Source organism: Amphibalanus amphitrite, unplaced genomic scaffold (assembly GCF_019059575.1).
Source record: "Amphibalanus amphitrite isolate SeventyFive unplaced genomic scaffold, NRLGWU_Aamphi_draft 000675F_arrow, whole genome shotgun sequence".
Lineage (NCBI taxonomy): Eukaryota > Metazoa > Arthropoda > Thecostraca > Balanomorpha > Balanidae > Amphibalanus > Amphibalanus amphitrite.
Window position 1 is genome coordinate 335,538 of NW_024882169.1, and position 17,092 is coordinate 352,629.

At 62.8% G+C, this 17,092-nt stretch overlaps 1 protein-coding gene across 1 annotated transcript in view; it reads left to right on the plus strand.

Annotated features, from left to right (window-relative positions):
• The first annotated feature begins 292 nt into the window (after positions 1-292).
• Positions 293-17,092, plus strand: part of LOC122364406 (protein jagged-1b-like) — a 49,228-nt gene continuing 32,428 nt past the window's right edge. Inside the window, exons 1-2 of the mRNA XM_043334733.1 lie at positions 293-528; positions 1,466-1,759. Of these exons, the coding sequence (XP_043190668.1) occupies positions 460-528; positions 1,466-1,759 (363 nt within the window). The 5' untranslated portion in view covers positions 293-459. The remainder of the gene's footprint in view (positions 529-1,465; positions 1,760-17,092) is intronic.

Here is a 17,092-nt window from a genome sequence, read left to right on the forward strand (position 1 = left end):
CGGCCGGTGTCTCCGTCCGTCTCGGTCCCGGGTCTCTCTCGATCGCAGAGCGCGTGTGACCCGCAGTCCTCAGTCTGTCACCGGGTCCCGACTCCTGACAAACCCTTCCATCTATCTTCTCGGGGATAATTCTCTAATTAGCTTTAGATAACTAACTATCGGTTTAATTACCTGCCTCTCTATGACCTTTTTGTGCGCTCCCGCGCGGTCACCGGGCCGGCCGGCCGGTCCGCCCGCCCGGCGCGGCGCTCGGTCTCAGCGCGCATGCGCGTCAGGTAGCGGCCGGCAGGCTGGCCGGGTGCGCTCAGTAGTCGCGAGTGAAGCGCGCTGTGGTCGAGAGCGGTGGGAGCGTGTGATGTGTGACGCCTACAGCGGTCGTCAGTGATCGGTCGGAGAGTGCTGAGCTCAGGGACGGACAGTGCGCGCAGAGCCGGCCCCGGGCCGCGCCAGTGGCGAGCGATGCGGGCCGATCGAGGAGCGGCGATCATGTGGGCCTCCGTGACCCTGCTGGCCCTCATTATTGGACAGGTAAGCCCCCTCGGCATCGTGCAACAACGATAGGTAGCTTTGTCCAATCGTGCGATAATTAATAATTATCTACCCAGCATATCTAATCACCTCTACCTGCATCATCAATACCCATTTTCGTTCGGAAATTTTATATCGTTTCCGTTTAAATTTAGCTGAAATTATACGCAAAATATCCTATTCAGGACAATAGCAACCTAAGGGGATCATAAAACTGAATTTATTGTCGTAAGCGTGCCCACTGCTCAGCAAAATGCACCTTAATTTTTTTAGGTTTAACATAATGATATCGACTGTGTGCAATCACACATATTGCAATTTGTTTTAATTTCCATGCAGTAAAGCAGATATAATTTTACGGAAAACAAATTACAAACTACATTTGAACGTATACACTACCGAACCTATTAACAGTTTATAGGAAGATAACATGACAATTACATGATAATGCTATTAAAACGACGTCGCATGTGCCGAAGAATTTGTTTAGCTTAATGGTGTGTTGCACGTAACCAATTGTTTCAAACTTGCAAATTGCAATACAATTACCATGTTAAGGGCATATCCGCAATAACAACACGCATCCACATCCTGCTAATTGCATGCAGCTAATGAGCAATTATAAGCCTACCGTAACCACATATTTTGCAAAAATTGAGGAACACGTCATCTGACACGTTTCAACTTATTCTTCAAAAGCTGTTTACCTTACATACCCTTTTTCATTATGATTAACAGATGTTCTACTTCGCTCCAGTCAATCTTGTTATTGCTCAGTTGAATTTCAGATGAGCTGTCAACTAGTGGACTTTATCAAGCCGTGTCTTCTCGAGGAAGACCCATTGGCTGATGGGGGATCCGTCTTCCACTAAATGAGCACATTATAACTAATCTGATTTCATCAAGTGCACACCGAGTAACCCATGTTCTCCCACAGGTTTCCGGCTCGGGCTTTTTCGAGCTACAAATTCAGAAAGTGCAGAACCCGAGCGGCGAGCGGCGGGACGGTAGCTGCTGCGGGGACGCGCCGCGTGGCCCCGGCGACCGGTGTCCACTGCAGTGCCGCACCTCGTTCCGACTCTGCCTGAAGGAGTACCAGAACCCGGTGCTCACCACCGGCCTCTGCAACTTTGGCAGCACGAGCAGCGCCGTCATCGACGGCAACAGCTTCCGCATGACGGAGATGGCGGCCAACGCTACACTCCGACTGCCCTTCACATTCTCCTGGATGGTGAGTACCGAGACAGAGGCCCGAGTACGGCAATGTCGCACCGAGGGGCTGGTTCGAGCGCGTGCCAACCACTGATGTTCGACGTGTAGTCGCGTGACATGCTCCGGCTGAATATCCAAACGGCGCCTCATTTAGGTGATGGCATTTGTCGCCCGCGCTGTGCTAGATGACATAGTTGCGCGTGAACACGGAATCACAATGTGACCCATACCAGACAGAATGCTGTTCAGAATTCACTTCCATCACGTCTGCATGTCCTCATATTTCTTCTGGTCCATCAGCGCTCAGGTACTATAACACTAGCCTCAATGGCCTGTTCAGATGTAATCGCTACTTACCGACACGGCCCAATGATCTGCTCAGGGATAATCCTCACTCTCCGAGCCTGGTAGGCCAAGAAATGAGATGGAAGCCTGTAGCGTGGTCCCTGCGAGTGCCAATGTCACCTAAAGCTGCCGACGAGTTTGTCCTTGCGTAGATGGCGACAGCTGTTCTCTCGACCCGGCCCAGCTCCCTAGTCTAGCTTAGATAGTGTGTGCGCGCCGCGCTCGATTAGAGAGATAAGGCACAGCCGGTGTCTTAGCGAGAGATACGGGAGGAAACTGAGGCGGCTGAAGACGATCTCCGCGTGTTCGAACGGCCGTGAGATCGTTTGTGACGGCCGACGGACGGCTGTGACGGCTGTGACCTCATGTGACGGCTGTGACGGGCGCCGGTCGCCGCCGGCCCGCTCGGGTCGCCGTCACGGTGACCCGTGTGACCCCCTGGGAGCGGCGTGGCCGCCATTACGGCGCCATTACGAGCACAGTCGGCCGGCCAACGCCGTAATGTTTCCTGTTGTCCGAAGGACCGAGCCGGGCGCCGCTGCCGGTCTGCTGGGTACCGAGCGGCGACGGAAAACGACCCGCCAGCTCGCCGCCAGCCCGCCGCCTGCTATGGTTTGCGGTGTGTCGTGCCCTGATCCGAACGGCTGCCTTTTAAGCCGCCGGGGTCTGCAGCTGACCGGTATCAATCAGCCCTGTCTGTGTGGCATTCATTGCATGTTTCGTACCGTTTGTTGCTGCGAAATGTGGTTGTAGTTTGCTCCGTGAAACGATTTGTGGTCGGCGAATGAAACCTTTTACATTCCTGCTGTTAAAAATAGTAGTTGTGTCGCGTGTGTCACAAGTTATGATCCACTACGAACCAACACACGTAATTATCCGTGAGGAGTCGATTTTCCACTTGATCTGTTGAGCGTGTTACACATTGTTTCTGGGTTTGTGCACCTTTTGTCGGCGTTCAGTGCGTTAGAAGTTGTCATTTCTAAGCGAACTGCCGGGCGGCTCGATCAGTACGGTCGGTCGCTCGGTCGGCTGGTCCTCTCGGCCCCTCTGATGAACCGATTGCAGACCTGCCGGTCGTGTGGATCGGACCAGATGGCGATGCCACGGAACCACGGACGAAAACCGTCGGGCGCCTTCCCACGGATTGGAATCATAACCGTGACGGATCATCACCGGGTGATACTGACTGAGTATCAGCACCCGGTGATGCCATGCTTCATGGCAGAGTGACGCGCGCTGACCCCGCCGATTTGCCTTAGGTATGTGGGTGTGTGCTGCTCGGCGCGGCTCCGACCGCTGCACCTGCAACTGTCGCTCTGCCGCAGCGGTGCGACAAAGATCGCCGCCGCCTGCTCTGTCCGCTCCGGCGGATCCAATTACCGTTTTATTGTCAGCTCAGAGACATGAGCGCGGCTAACGGCCTCTAAAGATCGTATCGAGTCACCTCCATTGGAGAGATCGGACGCTGCCCACAGACACCTGCATGATACACAGGCCAGATCGAATTAAACGCGCATCAAACCGAAATGAAACCGGCGCGCGACGCAGTCGACGGCCTCCGACGGTTGATGGCGACATAAACGGGCGGCGACGGGCGCGCCGGGTGCGGCAGCAGTGCGGCGGCCACACCCCCGCGTGCCGCTGCCGTCGGGCCCCGTTACACAGCTCCTCAGACACCTGTCGGTGGCGGCCGGTCGACCGACGTCGCTGCCGGCCCGCGGCGGCCTGCTGCAGCGTGTCAGGAGGCACCTCGGAGGGCCAGGAGCGCCGCTCGGCGGCCTTGGCTGGACAGGTGACGCCGAGCGCGGAATGCACGCGCCACCGCCGCCACGGCCACCGCTGGAGTCCAGGGCTGGCCGGCCGCTGCCGCTGTCTGACCGGACCACAGGAGCTCTGCGCCCGCCCCTCCGACGCCTCTCCGCGCTCCGTGCAGCGGTGCTCGGCGCCGAGACGCCTACCGTTTTCCGGCCGACGCTCCTCCCTTATCCACTTCCCATCTCACAGCGCGCCATCAGTTTGATTTAGGCGATCCTTACTCCCGTTTTTTGGCGTCTTCCGAATGGGGATACACGCTGCACGCAGCCGCTTATCATAATTATTGGGAATCGTGGCCGGCGGCGCGGCAGCGCGGCGGCCCGGCTCCCTGGCGCGACGCACGCGCTGCGCCCGCCTCCCGCTCCGCGCACCGCCCTCTCCCTCGCCCTCTTCTCCAGCCTCGCCGAGCCGCGGCGGCGCTCATCCCGGAGTCGAGATGCCGACACGCCGGCATCCGGAATCGATGTAGTTCGAGCTGACGTGGCCCACCGGACGGCAGTTGGCGGTGACAGGCTGGTTTTGTAGTGTCCTCGCCCCGGTGCGATTGTTACAGACCGGAGAGAGAGTCGGAGGGCCGGAGATAGCGCACAAAGAGGCCGGCCCGCTAATCGGTCATTAGCGGGGCCCAGAGCGCCGCTGTTCGTCCGCTAACAGAGACGTTGGGACGCCGAGCGGCGCTGTCCCCGGTCCGGCACGGCTGCCATTCTCTCCCGAGACGCCGCGCTCCTAATGCGAGGTCACAGTTTTTCCGACATTACTCTCGGCGCGGTGACATTAACGACCTCTTCGGTGGCGTTTCTTTGCTCTGCTGCTCATTACAAGTGATTTCTGGGACCGTCCAGCGCGCCGCTCGACCGCCGCCGGGCCGTGGCGAATCGCGCTGTCCAGCTGTGACCGGACACGGCCGAGGAGTGACGTGGCGAGGGATCGGGTCCTCTCACCGCCATCGGAGAAGGCACGCAGCTCTGCAGGCGACGCGCGCGCGTCTGGCCGGCCGCGGATAGGGTCGGCTCGGGTCGCCTCCATTGACACCGAGCCGCCGCCCGCCGGCCGGCGCGGCGGCGGATCCCAATTACACCGTCTGACGAGCGGCGCTGCAGAGCGACCGGCTCGGGTGGGCAGCCGGATGGTGTCACCGTCCCAGCTCCCACGGCCCCGCTGCTCTGTGCGGCCGACCGAGACGGTACGGTGTCGGACGGTGTCGGAGGTACGGTGTCAACGTCAGGTCCGTATGGTGTCGACGGCACGCCGCGGTCAGAATAAAAACGCTCCGCCGTTTGTTTGCCGCCGGTTTTTGTCCGAGGATATCAATGGAGCGGTGATATTCTCTTCTCCCCGGGTCGCGGTGGGTCCGCACTGTCGGCTCGTTTCTCAATAGTCATTTCCCAACGTCATCACTGACTTTTGGGTCGCGTCTTCTGCAGAGCGACGGGCCGCTCGGTCCGTGTTTTTTGCTCATCATCACTGTCAGCGACTGCAGTGTCTAATGCGGCTGGTATGCCACGTGATTTTTACTCGGGCTATCGACGCGCCAGATCAGACAATCGGCCGGCATCTGGCCGGCTCGGTGCGGCGAGCAGGTTTGGCCGATTAGTGCGCGGCTAGCCGGCGACGACAGGCGGCGCCGCGACACATTCCTGCCGGTGCAGTCGGCGACAGGTGTGTCGGCGCGGGTCCGGTCCCAGCGCGGAGGCGCGGCCCGACCCGGCCCGCGGCCGCTGCCGGCTAATGAAGCCATGTCGCACGATTCGACACGGCCCCGCCCGACCCGGTCCGTGTCCGCTCGTTCCCAGCCTTCTTCGTCCGTCTCCGTCTGTCTCCGTCCGTCTCTGGCCCGCCAGTGCGGCGCGGCCGTCCATCGGTCCCCTGTCGTCCCTCTTCAGACCACACTAGCGGAGGGAGGCGCCGACCCGGCCCGGTGGCCGCTCCTCAATAGCTGCCGCCGCTCCGGCTCGGCCCCGGCTCACACACGGCCACAAAGACACACGTAATCAGCTTAGTGCGTGTCCGCGGGCGGCGGCGATGGAGCCATCAGCCGGCCGGGCGGCGTGGTGTCGCCGCGATTGGCCGGGTGGTCTGCGCACAAACACTCGGCCTGGGAGAGCCACTGTTTGTGCCGCCGACACCGGCCGCGTCCGGTCCACTAATTGAAGCTGCTGGTGTCAATTAGCTGGCCGGTGGGCCCTTTCGCTGACCCCGCACTCACATTATCGCGTCAATGTGTATCGGCTCAGAGGATACAAAGGCAGGCGGAGGCGCTCCCAGACGGGTGGAACTATCATCACGAGGGCGCCGCCGCCCGGGGTTAGTCCGCGCTGCGGCTGATCCCGGCCAGGTCCGCACCACGCCCGCGCCCGAGGCTGCTGTCTGGATTGGGTCAGGTCAGGCACGGTGTCGGCGCCGGCCGTCGTGTGCCGATGTCGCGGCTGTCCCCCCCCCCCACCGGAGACGGCGAGTTTCCGCTGGAATGTCATCCCGTCCCGGCGGTAGGCGGGGCTCTGCCAGTCCGGTGATAATCGGGGACCAAGCGGCGGCCGGTGGGCCCGCTGCGGCCCCTCTGAACCCGTCGGTCCGCCGAGAGCCCCGCTGACGGGGCGGGGCCGGCCGGCGGGCCGTCCTTCGCGCCACTCGTAATCGAGTGTCAGCTTCCGCCGCCACCGCGGCGCTGATGCCTATCTGGGACTGAGACAGACTCGGCAGAGGCCGGCCGGCGCACGGGGCGGAGAGTCCGGAGGTCGGTCTCACGCAGACCCGCACACAAACACGGGCTGCAGTCCACGGGCCCTAACCCACCAGGGACACTAGAAACTCGACCTGTGGCGGCCGACGGACTGACCTCTACAGAGGGGAGACCACCACCGCGTCGTGCCGTGAGTCCCGTCCGGGTGCATCACAGCAGGGCAGTCAGGGCGGGCCCCGCTCAGCCCGGAGCGGCCCCGGCCGGACCGACCCGGCTGCTCCGGTTCGCACTGGTCCGGCCGACTTTTTACGACGCTCCCTGATGATGCTTATTGAGTTTTTGCACGTTTCTTATTAAGTTAATTGCCGGTACGAGGAATTAATCCGTACCGACGTGGCGGGTAAAAAACGTTTCAATTATGAAGAGAACAGAGTGACCATGTGTTGGCAACCCGTCTACCTGACCGGGGAGAGGTCGTGAGCTACGAAATATGCGTTCGTTGATGTCGTTTGGACATGGTCTGCTGAGCGGGAACCGCGTGCAGAACTCAGTCGTGATGCACGGATACTTCATTGCCGTTAGCCGGCAATGGTTATTATTGTGGCTGCCCCATGGTGCAGCTCGTATTAGCTCATCACCGAGCTGATTTTCTAGCAGCGCGGGGCGTTTGGTGACATGACCGAGCGACCCCAGTCCGTCTGTCCGAGGCGGTGTTGACTCGCCATGATAGTGTGAGAATTGATTACGTCACATCGTTCCCACGTGACGTCACCGCGTCTCGAGAGGGTCTCTATCACAGTCCGCCATACCACCGGAAAACCGCGCTATGTCAATTTGCAATGAGCTTTATCAGAGATGCCGACAGAACTGCAGTTTAAACAGTGATGGTGGGGTGACATGCCGCGGTAGCGCTCGTTTGCGCATGGCCGATCCGTTGCAGGGTGATCCATCGTGGCCGGGACGGTTAAATATTAGCGGCACCGGCGCCGCCGCCCACGCTATCCTCTGTGGTTCCAGTGACTGTGGAGGATTCTCCGTCCCCTGTCGCCTGCCGCCCGGCCCGTTACCGACTCCGTGAATCCTATCTGTCGAGTGTCGCCCGATCTGAGCCGGTCCCGGCTTGTGGTCGCCGTAAGCCGCCGGTCAACACGCTCGAACAAGCCGTCTCGAGTACCGGCTGAAGATAGCCGTCGGTTCCCACGGGCGGCGCTGAGCACAGCTCCGGCTCGGCAAACAGTGGCTAATACCGGCTATCGGCCGCCGGCCGGCCGGGCTGCTCGGTATACGGACGGTAGGGACTCGGGGGCTGTGCTAGCGTGTGTTATTGTTGTGCGGCAGACGGGCACTTTTTGTGCCGCCGAGCTGAGGGTCGGGGTTACTGCGATGAGAGGACTACCCCACCCTCCCCGCGCGCGGAAACGGCCAGTTTTAATAGGATCGTGTTCACCGCGGCGGCGGCGGCGGCGGCGGCGGCGACTTTTCCAACTCGTTTCCGTAATGAATTTCGTAATTAGAGCGGGGGAAATCATTGCTCATCTCGGCCGGCTGTCCGGCCAAAAACAGCGACAAAAACTGCGCGCGCGTCATACCCTGCCGCCGGCCGACGCGGCGACGTCACCGAAATAGCTGCTGCCGCGCGGCGCGCGACATATGGGAAATCATATTCGCCAGAGTTGTAATCAGCGCCGCAGGGCAAAAACGACCTGACTGTCGCGAGCGCAGCCTGAGAACGCGCAGCTGGCGCCGAGAAAAGTCCAGCGGCTCCTGACGGTAATTGGCAGTTTTTTTTTAGCTGAGTTGCCTGAATGTTTTATCCGTCGATGCGGGGCCACGCGAGGTTCACGGTCATTGACAGTTTGGTCGGTAGTGGCACAGCGCTGCGGGGAACGGTGCTGAAGCGAGTCTTCCTCCCCGATGAATGGTCTTTACTGCGCCTAGATTCCCATTGCTATGCCATGATAAGCTACTAGTTACCATCGGCTGTTTCTGCTCGGCGGTGCCCTCTTTGGTCTGTCGATGTCAGTTAGCCGTCGCCATCGACGTTCGATAGGAGAGGCGCCGCCCCGCCCACTGCGTCGCCGTCGACTCCGCCCCGTCGACTACCTTTGGCTCCGAGGGTCTCTCCGTCGCGCCGACCGCCTTCACCGCATCGGCGGGCAAATTTGAGCACGGGAGCCGGGCCGGAGCCGGTGGCGGCCTCCACGAGCGGATTTATAGCGGCGGCACCGGTAATTACGCCGCTGCTGCTGCCGCCGCTGCTGCCGGCGGTCTTTTCGCGCAAAACCCGCCTAACGAAGCGGGCGCAGCCAGCTCGGCGGCCGCGCGGCGCAGCAGTAACTCAGGGGTGACGGCCCGGCCGGCAGGGCGGATAGATAGATGGCCGGCGCCGGCAGCGGGCCCAGAGGAGAAGCGGCCCGACTGACCGCCGCCGGCCGGCCACCGGACAGGTGCTTACCAATTAGGCGAACGTGAGGAGGCCGTGGGTGCGGGGAGCGCACGAACAGGGGTGGAGCGCCGGGCCCGGAGGGAGCGGATACTGCCGCCAGACCTGCCCGGCCGGGGACGGGAGGGAGAGAGGGGACCGCCAAGAGGACCAGCCCCGTTCCCAGACGACATGTCGGACCCCCCGGCGGGCGGCGCTGAATATTCGGCCGGAATGTCGCCTGTCCTCTGCACCCATCCGTTATCGCCGCTCAGGGAGGAGGCCGCTATCACGCGCCCGATCTGACCGCGCACTCCCAGTCGACCGGCAAAAACGCCGGGCCGCCCCCGCCCGTCGGAGCGGGCCGGCCCCCGGCGGCGGCGCAGGAGCCCCCGGGGTGCGCGCGCGGCCCCAATCAAAATATCGCCTCGCTGGGTGCCGCTCAAATGGACCTGGCTGGACCGTGACGCAGCACTGGAGACCACCGACCGGAACCGCGGCCGGCGCTCCGCCGATTGAGTCGTCTGAGACAGAGTCCGTGTGTGTGCGCGACCGGGGCGTGGCGCCGACCGGCAGTCCGGTCTGTTTGGAAACGCCAACCGGTCCGGCGGCCGGCCGGCGGTCCGTTTGCCCTGCTCAGCGCCGGTTTGCTCTGACCGGCGGCACGTTTACCTCCATGGGAGTGATCGCGTCCTCTGAGCGGTATGTCAGCCCTACCGGCGAGGGCTGTCGGTTTACCCTCTCCATGGCGCGGGCTGACCCGCTCGGTCCCGCCGCCTCCCTCGCTGTGTTTGCAGACTGCTTCTCGCGCGCCGTTCCGCGCCGCTTCCCGCTGACATCTGCGCCGATTTGCTGTTGTCAAGCTCCCGTCGCTAGGTCCGTTAGCTGCCGCATTCCTCATGATGCTGGACTCCTCTTAGGCTGGCCTCCTGTCTGTCTCTGCTCTATCCATGTCCTTTGTCCATCTCTCTTGTGCCTGATTCATTGACTCTATGCATTGTCCGCCGCCGCTGATCACCTATCACTACACCCCTGAGGGCCCACTTTATTGGGCCGCTCGTACCATGCACTCATCAGTCATCTGACCAGCACACCGTGTAATCGCCCGGTGGCCACACGCACGTGACACGTGGCGCCTCCGGCTGACGTGTCGTCGGCACGTGTCGCCGTCGACGCCCCGTGGGGAGGGGGAGTGGCGCCGGCGGCGGTCCTTTGTGGTCGGTCGGCCGACAGTTGGCGGTCGGGGTCGATTGGGGAGTGTTATGCGTCCCCCGAGTGGTGGTGCCGCCGGCGTATGGCCACTGCCGCCGGCGGGGCTTATATCGAATTAATAGGCGCCGCACGGGGCCGTATGGCGGCGCGAGGGGAGCGCGATGCGGCTCATGAATCATGGTTTGATGAACTGGAGGGTCTGTCCATTTGGTGGATCGGGAGGCCTAGCAGCGGGGGTCGGCTGGATATTGGGCAGAGTCCCGCTGGATGGCCCCGACTCCGCCGCGGTGCAGCCGAGGAAGCGGCTCGGCTCGAGCGGTTCGGTGGTTGCGTGCAGAGCACTGTCTCCTCCGACCGGACACGCCGCCGAGCGGGCCGCCATTTTCCTAGTGAGCGGGTCGGTCAGACCCGTCTGACTTCTGCTGACCCTTCTGACCTCGTCTGACCCCGTCTGACCTCGCTGACCCCGCGACCTCTGGCCGGAATCGGAAGCGGCCGGCAGCGATGAACTCTCCTGCTGCCGGATGGAGCCTCGCCAACAGCCATCATCGGCGGCCCCACTGCCCCGTGCAACTGCGGTGCATGTGAAGGTGCCGCGACTTCCAAATGAATGGAGGAAAACTCTGAGCACTTCCTGGGAAGTGTAATTATATCGGCGTGTTACTATGTCGGTCTGGGCGCTCGATATCGGTCGCTCAGCTGTCGGCGAAATGGAGCCGGCGCCGGGGCTCCTCCGGTAAGCCGGTCGGCTCAGGGGCTGCTCTGCTCCCGGCGCCGCGCGTCACGGCCCGGTTCCATGCCGGCCTTCCCTGGCTGAGCGCTGCCGGCGGCCGTGGCGGTGCCAGGTGCGCTCCCGAACCGATTACCGTCGGCGGGATCAGCCGCTGCCGACTCAGAACTGCCTGCCGAGCAGACCGCGCCGGAGCCGTCTCACAGCGCCACTGCGTCACTGCTGGCGGCGGCACTGTCTGGCGCCGAACCGCGCTGTGTTCGCCGCAGTGACATTGCACACCGCGCACCGCCGAGTAACATGACACAACAGAACACCTGAGCCGACATAAGTCGGCCTGATGTGAAAGAGTTGATTACCTCGTCGGTTCACTGCTAAGTACTTTCGTGCTTCTGCCCCCTTATGTCGCTGTCCCACTGTCCCGTTATCCCGCTTCCCACTGTCCCACTGTCCCGTTGTCCCACTGTCCCACAGCGCCGCTGTACCGCCGAACCCACTGTACCGTCCGTCCGTCGTGCCGTCCGTCCGACCGCGGGCCGTTGCTGCCTCGCTGACGTACGGTCGGCGATTTTTGCCGCGAGCCGACAGGTTTGCCTTGGACTGCTGCCGTGCTGGCGAGCTGCCGCGGAAAACTCTCCCGATTTGGACGGGTTCGGGCGCGCTCACACCGTGAGAACGGCCGCGGCGTCCGGCCGGACCGGCCCGCCGGCCGCTCGTCACGGAATGGGTCCGCCGGTCACGAAATGTCACGGAGTGGTGTCAGGACAGTACCGAGTGGTCGCTTCGCGCGCAGGACGGCACGGAATGACACGGACTGGTGGTAGGACGTCACACGGAGAAACGAGACATGTGCAGAGTCATGAAGTACATTTATGGCCTTCACGAAGTGTGTCATGAAGCATTGCATAACGTGTCGAAGCGAGCAGACCTGGAAACGAAGTCACGACATGTGTCCTCGAGCGGCGCGGAGTGGCTGCGGCCGAACTCGGAGTGACTAGCAGTGTGGGAGACGCCAAACTCCTCGGCTCACGCGGGCCTCTCGTGTGTACCGGCTCAGTGCTGGCCGTGCACGCCGTGTAGGGCACTCGCCACAAGATGGCGGCGCCCAGTGGTGACGGATGGTGCGCCACAAGCGGCTACAAATGGCCGCTGTCGGCGCGGACGGCCACGGCGCGCGCTCTCCGTACCGTCGATAAATGACCGACCCGGCGTCGATATTGGCTGCCGAGCGGTGATCCAAAGGGTCACCGGGTGCGCTGTCGACCGGTCGACAGGTCTGACCGCTCCGCCGATTGGCTATTTCTATTCGCCGGGTACTGACATGGGAAACAATGGACCCCAGGTCGGCGGCGGCGGCGGCGGCGGCGGCGGCCGGGCGGGCGCCAGTCCCGTCGCGTTCCCGAGCCGGCCAGCGTTAATCGACCTCGAATAGTCGACGACAGTCGGGGCCGGCCGACTTTTGTGACGCTCCACAAAAAGGAAGCGCCGCGCCGCGCCGGATTTGACTCGGGAGTGGCGCTAATGGCGCGGCGCGGCCGGCGCGCCGATGATTGCCCCTGACGCGCCGATGATTGCCTCTGACGGTAGCCAATCAGAATGGGCGGCGTTCCTGGCCGGCCGAGTCTCCGCTGCGGCTATCGCGTCCTTCATCTGGTCTCCGACCGCGGTCGGTCCCTGCGCCGAGCCCGGCCATGAGCGAAAACACGTCCGCACAGAGCGCAGGTAATCACTGTCAACGGCCTAAAAAATACGGCGCCTCTCTGTTACCCGTGCATTACCGGCCGAGAGCGCGGCTATGCCGATTGCGGCCAATTTGTCTCAGCTGCGCCACCACACACCACAACACGGCCCGGGTTGCTGGAATGGCTGGAGCAGGGAGCGAAGGAGAGCCAACGTAGGGTTGTCGATTCGAGTCGTCTACCATTACAGGTCATGCTCCAGTTGGTCTGCTGTTTTATCCGGGCTTCGGAATCTGACTGCCGCTCATCCAGACCATTATCTTCATGATAAATCATTGACGCATTCCGTCAGGGTGGTAATTCCGGGTTAGACTCGTCCAAGGGTTCAAACCGTTCCCGATCGCTTCAAGTCGCCGGTGATGGCCACCGTGCCGGTTAAAATTACATGTTTTCCGGCGTTCGGCGGCGCTCGGATGGCCGCCGGCTGGCTCGTGCCGCGTGCCGCTCGACGCGATCTCGCTGGCTATAAAGCGCGATGGTCTAGGGTCGAGAATAACGGCTGAATTAATGACCGGTCCTGGCGCGGCGGGCTGTTGTTTGTGGTCGTCCTGCGGCGGAGCGGCCATTGTCCGTCACCCCTCCTCTGCAGTGCAGTGGCGCGGGGACTGGAGACTGCAGCCTGACAGCGGCCGCTAACACCGGCCGGCGCGCGACCCCCGGCAGCTGCCGCGCTGCCGACACGGTCATTTGGTGACCGCTGCTACCGACACGGTCATATAATGGTCACTGTCCTGCCTCCGACGGACCACGGAGGACCACTGGTCCAGCCACGGGAGGACCGTGAACGGACCTTGAGCGGACCGAGAATGGCCCGCGGAGGACCGTGTTCGGACCGCGGACCGCGGCCCGGATTAGGGAACGCTCATGAGTTTACGGGCCTGTTCGTTATCAGGAGGCTGGCTGGCAGCTAATGGCCAGCGGCGGCCTTTGGAGGTGCCCGGCCGAGCCGCCGCTCGTAATGAGAAGATCGGCCCCGGCCGGGAACGGGACGGGACGGGACGGAGAGGGACGGACGAGCTCCCAGCGGCTCCGAGCGCCACCGTAGCCGGTCGCTGGGTCTGCCGTCGCTACTGTCTTTTCTCAGCTCGGGCCGTGTCACTTCGTCACGCGTTTGAGGCGCCCGTGTTTTCTCAGGGAGTGTGCCGCTGGCGCGGCTCGGAGGGGAAATAGAGGGGAGACCAGAAGGGAGGGCAAGAGAGGGGAGGACAGAAGAGGGTGACGAAGTCGGACGCGTGTCTCCGATGAATTAACGTCGTGTTCGATGATGTATGGCCTGGACGGTGGAGGGGACGCAGCTGTGGCCGGGTGTGCTACGGAAATAGATACAGGGTCTCACTGTTTTTGTGGTGATTTGACAAGCAAAGATGTCGCCCGTTTTGATGGGACAAGGACAGTGCTATTAATACGTGAGAATCGTGAACGTTTGCACTCCATTTCGTTAAAAACAAATCGCTACACGATAAGCTAAATGCGATGCAACCAAGAACACTGCATTGTTATCAGTTTCTGTCTGTAACTAAACCCGGAATAATGGAATAACCTGTTGATTAAATCAGCGCCGCCAGAGGCGATGAACCGCCGCGCGCTGAGCCAGGACTGAGCGGGGACGTCCCGGTCGCCCTCACTTCCCGTCAGGAAAATGGCGCACCGACCACGCGGCGGCGGTGGCGGCGCGCGTGGTGCGATCTTGGCGCGCCGTTGTGGTCGGCACTGACCGCCCGCTTCCCCACGCTCTGGCGCGCCGGCCGATTCAGCAGCCAAGTGTGTAATTTGTGTCGCCAACCGGTGGTTACTGTGACCAGAGGCGGGTCGTTGCTGCTGCTCAGAGACTAACTAGGTGTCCCGCCGGCCCCGCGACACGCTGAACGGCGTGCCTGCGGTGCCGGCGGTGTGCAGTTTTTGGTGGCGAGCACGGAGGTCCGGCGCGTGGCCTGACCGCCGGTTTGTGACCACGATTATTGCCACGACGCATCGGTGGCCGGCGGGTGGTGACGATAAAACCGCCACCTGATACCGACTGAGGTCGGCCCGCACCACACGGCGGGACCAACTGGCCAATCCAGGCTGACAGCGGACGGTTCTCCACTGACTGTCATCGATGACGTCTTCCGCTGACTGTCAAGTGTCATCGATGACGTCCAGGCGCGGTGACAGCGACCAATTAGTGGTCACCGCCGCCCCGAGTGTCACCCACACGGGTCAGAAGCTGACCGCGTTCTCACGGCTCCCGTCGGAGCTCCCGTCAGCCACTGACGGACTCCGCTCGGCGGCCTTCCGTCAAACCGGTAGGAGGCCGCGTCGGCAATTAAAGTGCCCCGCAGCACGCCTGTTTTTGCTGTTGTAGTGTAGCGTTTTCAGTGGGCGACTGCCGCGGCGTGGCGGTATCCCGAGGGAGTCATGTTGAACGCGACCATGTGTCGAGCGACACTCGGACTCATTGTGGAAACCCGCCCTCTGCGGCGACTGGTCGGTCCCCGGTGGAGCCGCCGGGATGAGCCCCGCGGGCGAGGGAGCGCGTTTTAACTGCCGTCTGTTGTGTCTGCTGCGGTGGGGGACGCGGAGATCCCGCACGTGTCGCGACGCAGCACGCAGCCCAGACTGCAGGCGACGCGCCTCGTGCGGAGTTATCCGCCGCCATTACAGGCGGCCCGAGCCGCCGCCTCAGACACTGATGGCCCGCTGATGGAGCGTCGGCCGCGCCTCTGTGCCGCTGATTGTTAATTACGCCGCACACTGGCTGGCCGCATGTAAACAGCCGGCATTCAGGTGTCAATAGCGGCCAAGTAGATGTGTTATTTCTGCTCCATTGTGCCGGCGGCCCATCGCTCACGAGAGGATCGGCCGCTCGGCGCTCCTTCCTTTTGTTTGCGCGGAGGCCGCCGGCGCTCAGCAGTATCGCGGCGGATCGCGCGCCGCCCCCGCCCCCGCCTCCGCCCGTGCGGAGGACACTCCACAGTCCGCTACCTGGTTGAATACAGGAGAGAGGGAGAGAAAGAGAGACGGAGGTGAAGGGAGAAAGAGCGACGGGAAGAGGATAGAGAGAGGAGAAATATGGATGTAGAGAGGGAAGGGAGAGGAAGAAGAGATGGAGAGAGGGGGTATAGAGAAAGAAAGCACTTAGCACGATCCTTTTTGGGCATGATAAAACCGCGACAAAACGTTCCAGATTTGGTTACAACACTGTGAAATGCTCGTCAGCTACGTGAGCTGGGTAAGACAGATGTGGCCTGCCGGCTGAGGCCCGGCCAAGTTTGACAGTGATGGAGACGGTCGGCGGCTCGGCTCTCGGAAATGACACGCGCGCTGACAGGTGACAGGATCGGTGCCGCTCTGAGTGACAGCCGGCCGGTCGGCCGCGCCGCGCCGGCCCCTCGGACGCTCTGCATCAACATCATGAATCCAAGATTAGGGGTTCCAGTGGCGACGGCGGCGCGCTCGCCGGCCGGCGGGGAGCGGGCCCGAATCACGCACCAAAGTGGCCGATAAATCACGGCGCACGCGCTATCTGGTCGGCCGGAGAGCAGCCGTGGCTCACCCGGGGCCGGCAGCGTCACGGGCGGGTGACGACCGCCGGAATGCCAGCGCGTGACGGCCGGAATGCCAGCGCGTGACGGGAGGCATGTCGCCGCGTGGCGCCATCGGCCAAAGAAGCGCGTAAAGCGGGCCGAAAATCCACTGAGCGCCGGTGGCCGATGGCATCAGGCGGGTTTTTGTGCGCGCCAGCCGGCGGGGTGCGTGGTTTATGGGCGGCGCCGACACCGACGCGGAGCGTGCCGACCGGCGGGAGGCGGCCGGTCCGCGACGGCCACCAGAGCTGCCGCTGGAACTGCCCTGGAGCAGCCTCAGGAGCCGTCTTAGGAGCCACCGGAGCCACCGGAGCTGTCGTTCGAGACCCTCGCCCGGACAGGTCGGCCGCCGCTGATCGGTGGCCCGTCCGGCCTTCTGTAGTGATGCATGGACAGCTGCTCGATCGCCATGTCGTCTGAGGCGGCGACAGCCTGGCGGGAACGGTCTCTCCGCGATGAGCGTCCGAGGTCGCGCCGCCGCCCGGCCGAGGTCGGCTGCATGTTGGCCGCCGCTCGGGCCGGATTAGCGCGCCGGCAGACGGATGGCCAGCCGACGGCACCCGGCGAGCGGCCGTCACTTCGAGGTGCGCGCCGATATGGGCCCATAAATTCTGTCCGTGTAGTCGATTTGTCTCCGCGGCCGTGGTGACGGCGCGGCCGGCCCAGACGCTCTCAGACGCTCTCCCGGTTGCATGTCGCGAAGGGATCAGCGCCGGCCACGTCCAGCAGGCTGCAGACAACACGCCCCCGGACACGGAGGACGGCCACCGTGATGAGTGTCCCTCGAGCCGGGCACGAAGCGGCCGGCCCCGGCCCGCGGTGGCGGAGGGGTGACTGCGCCTG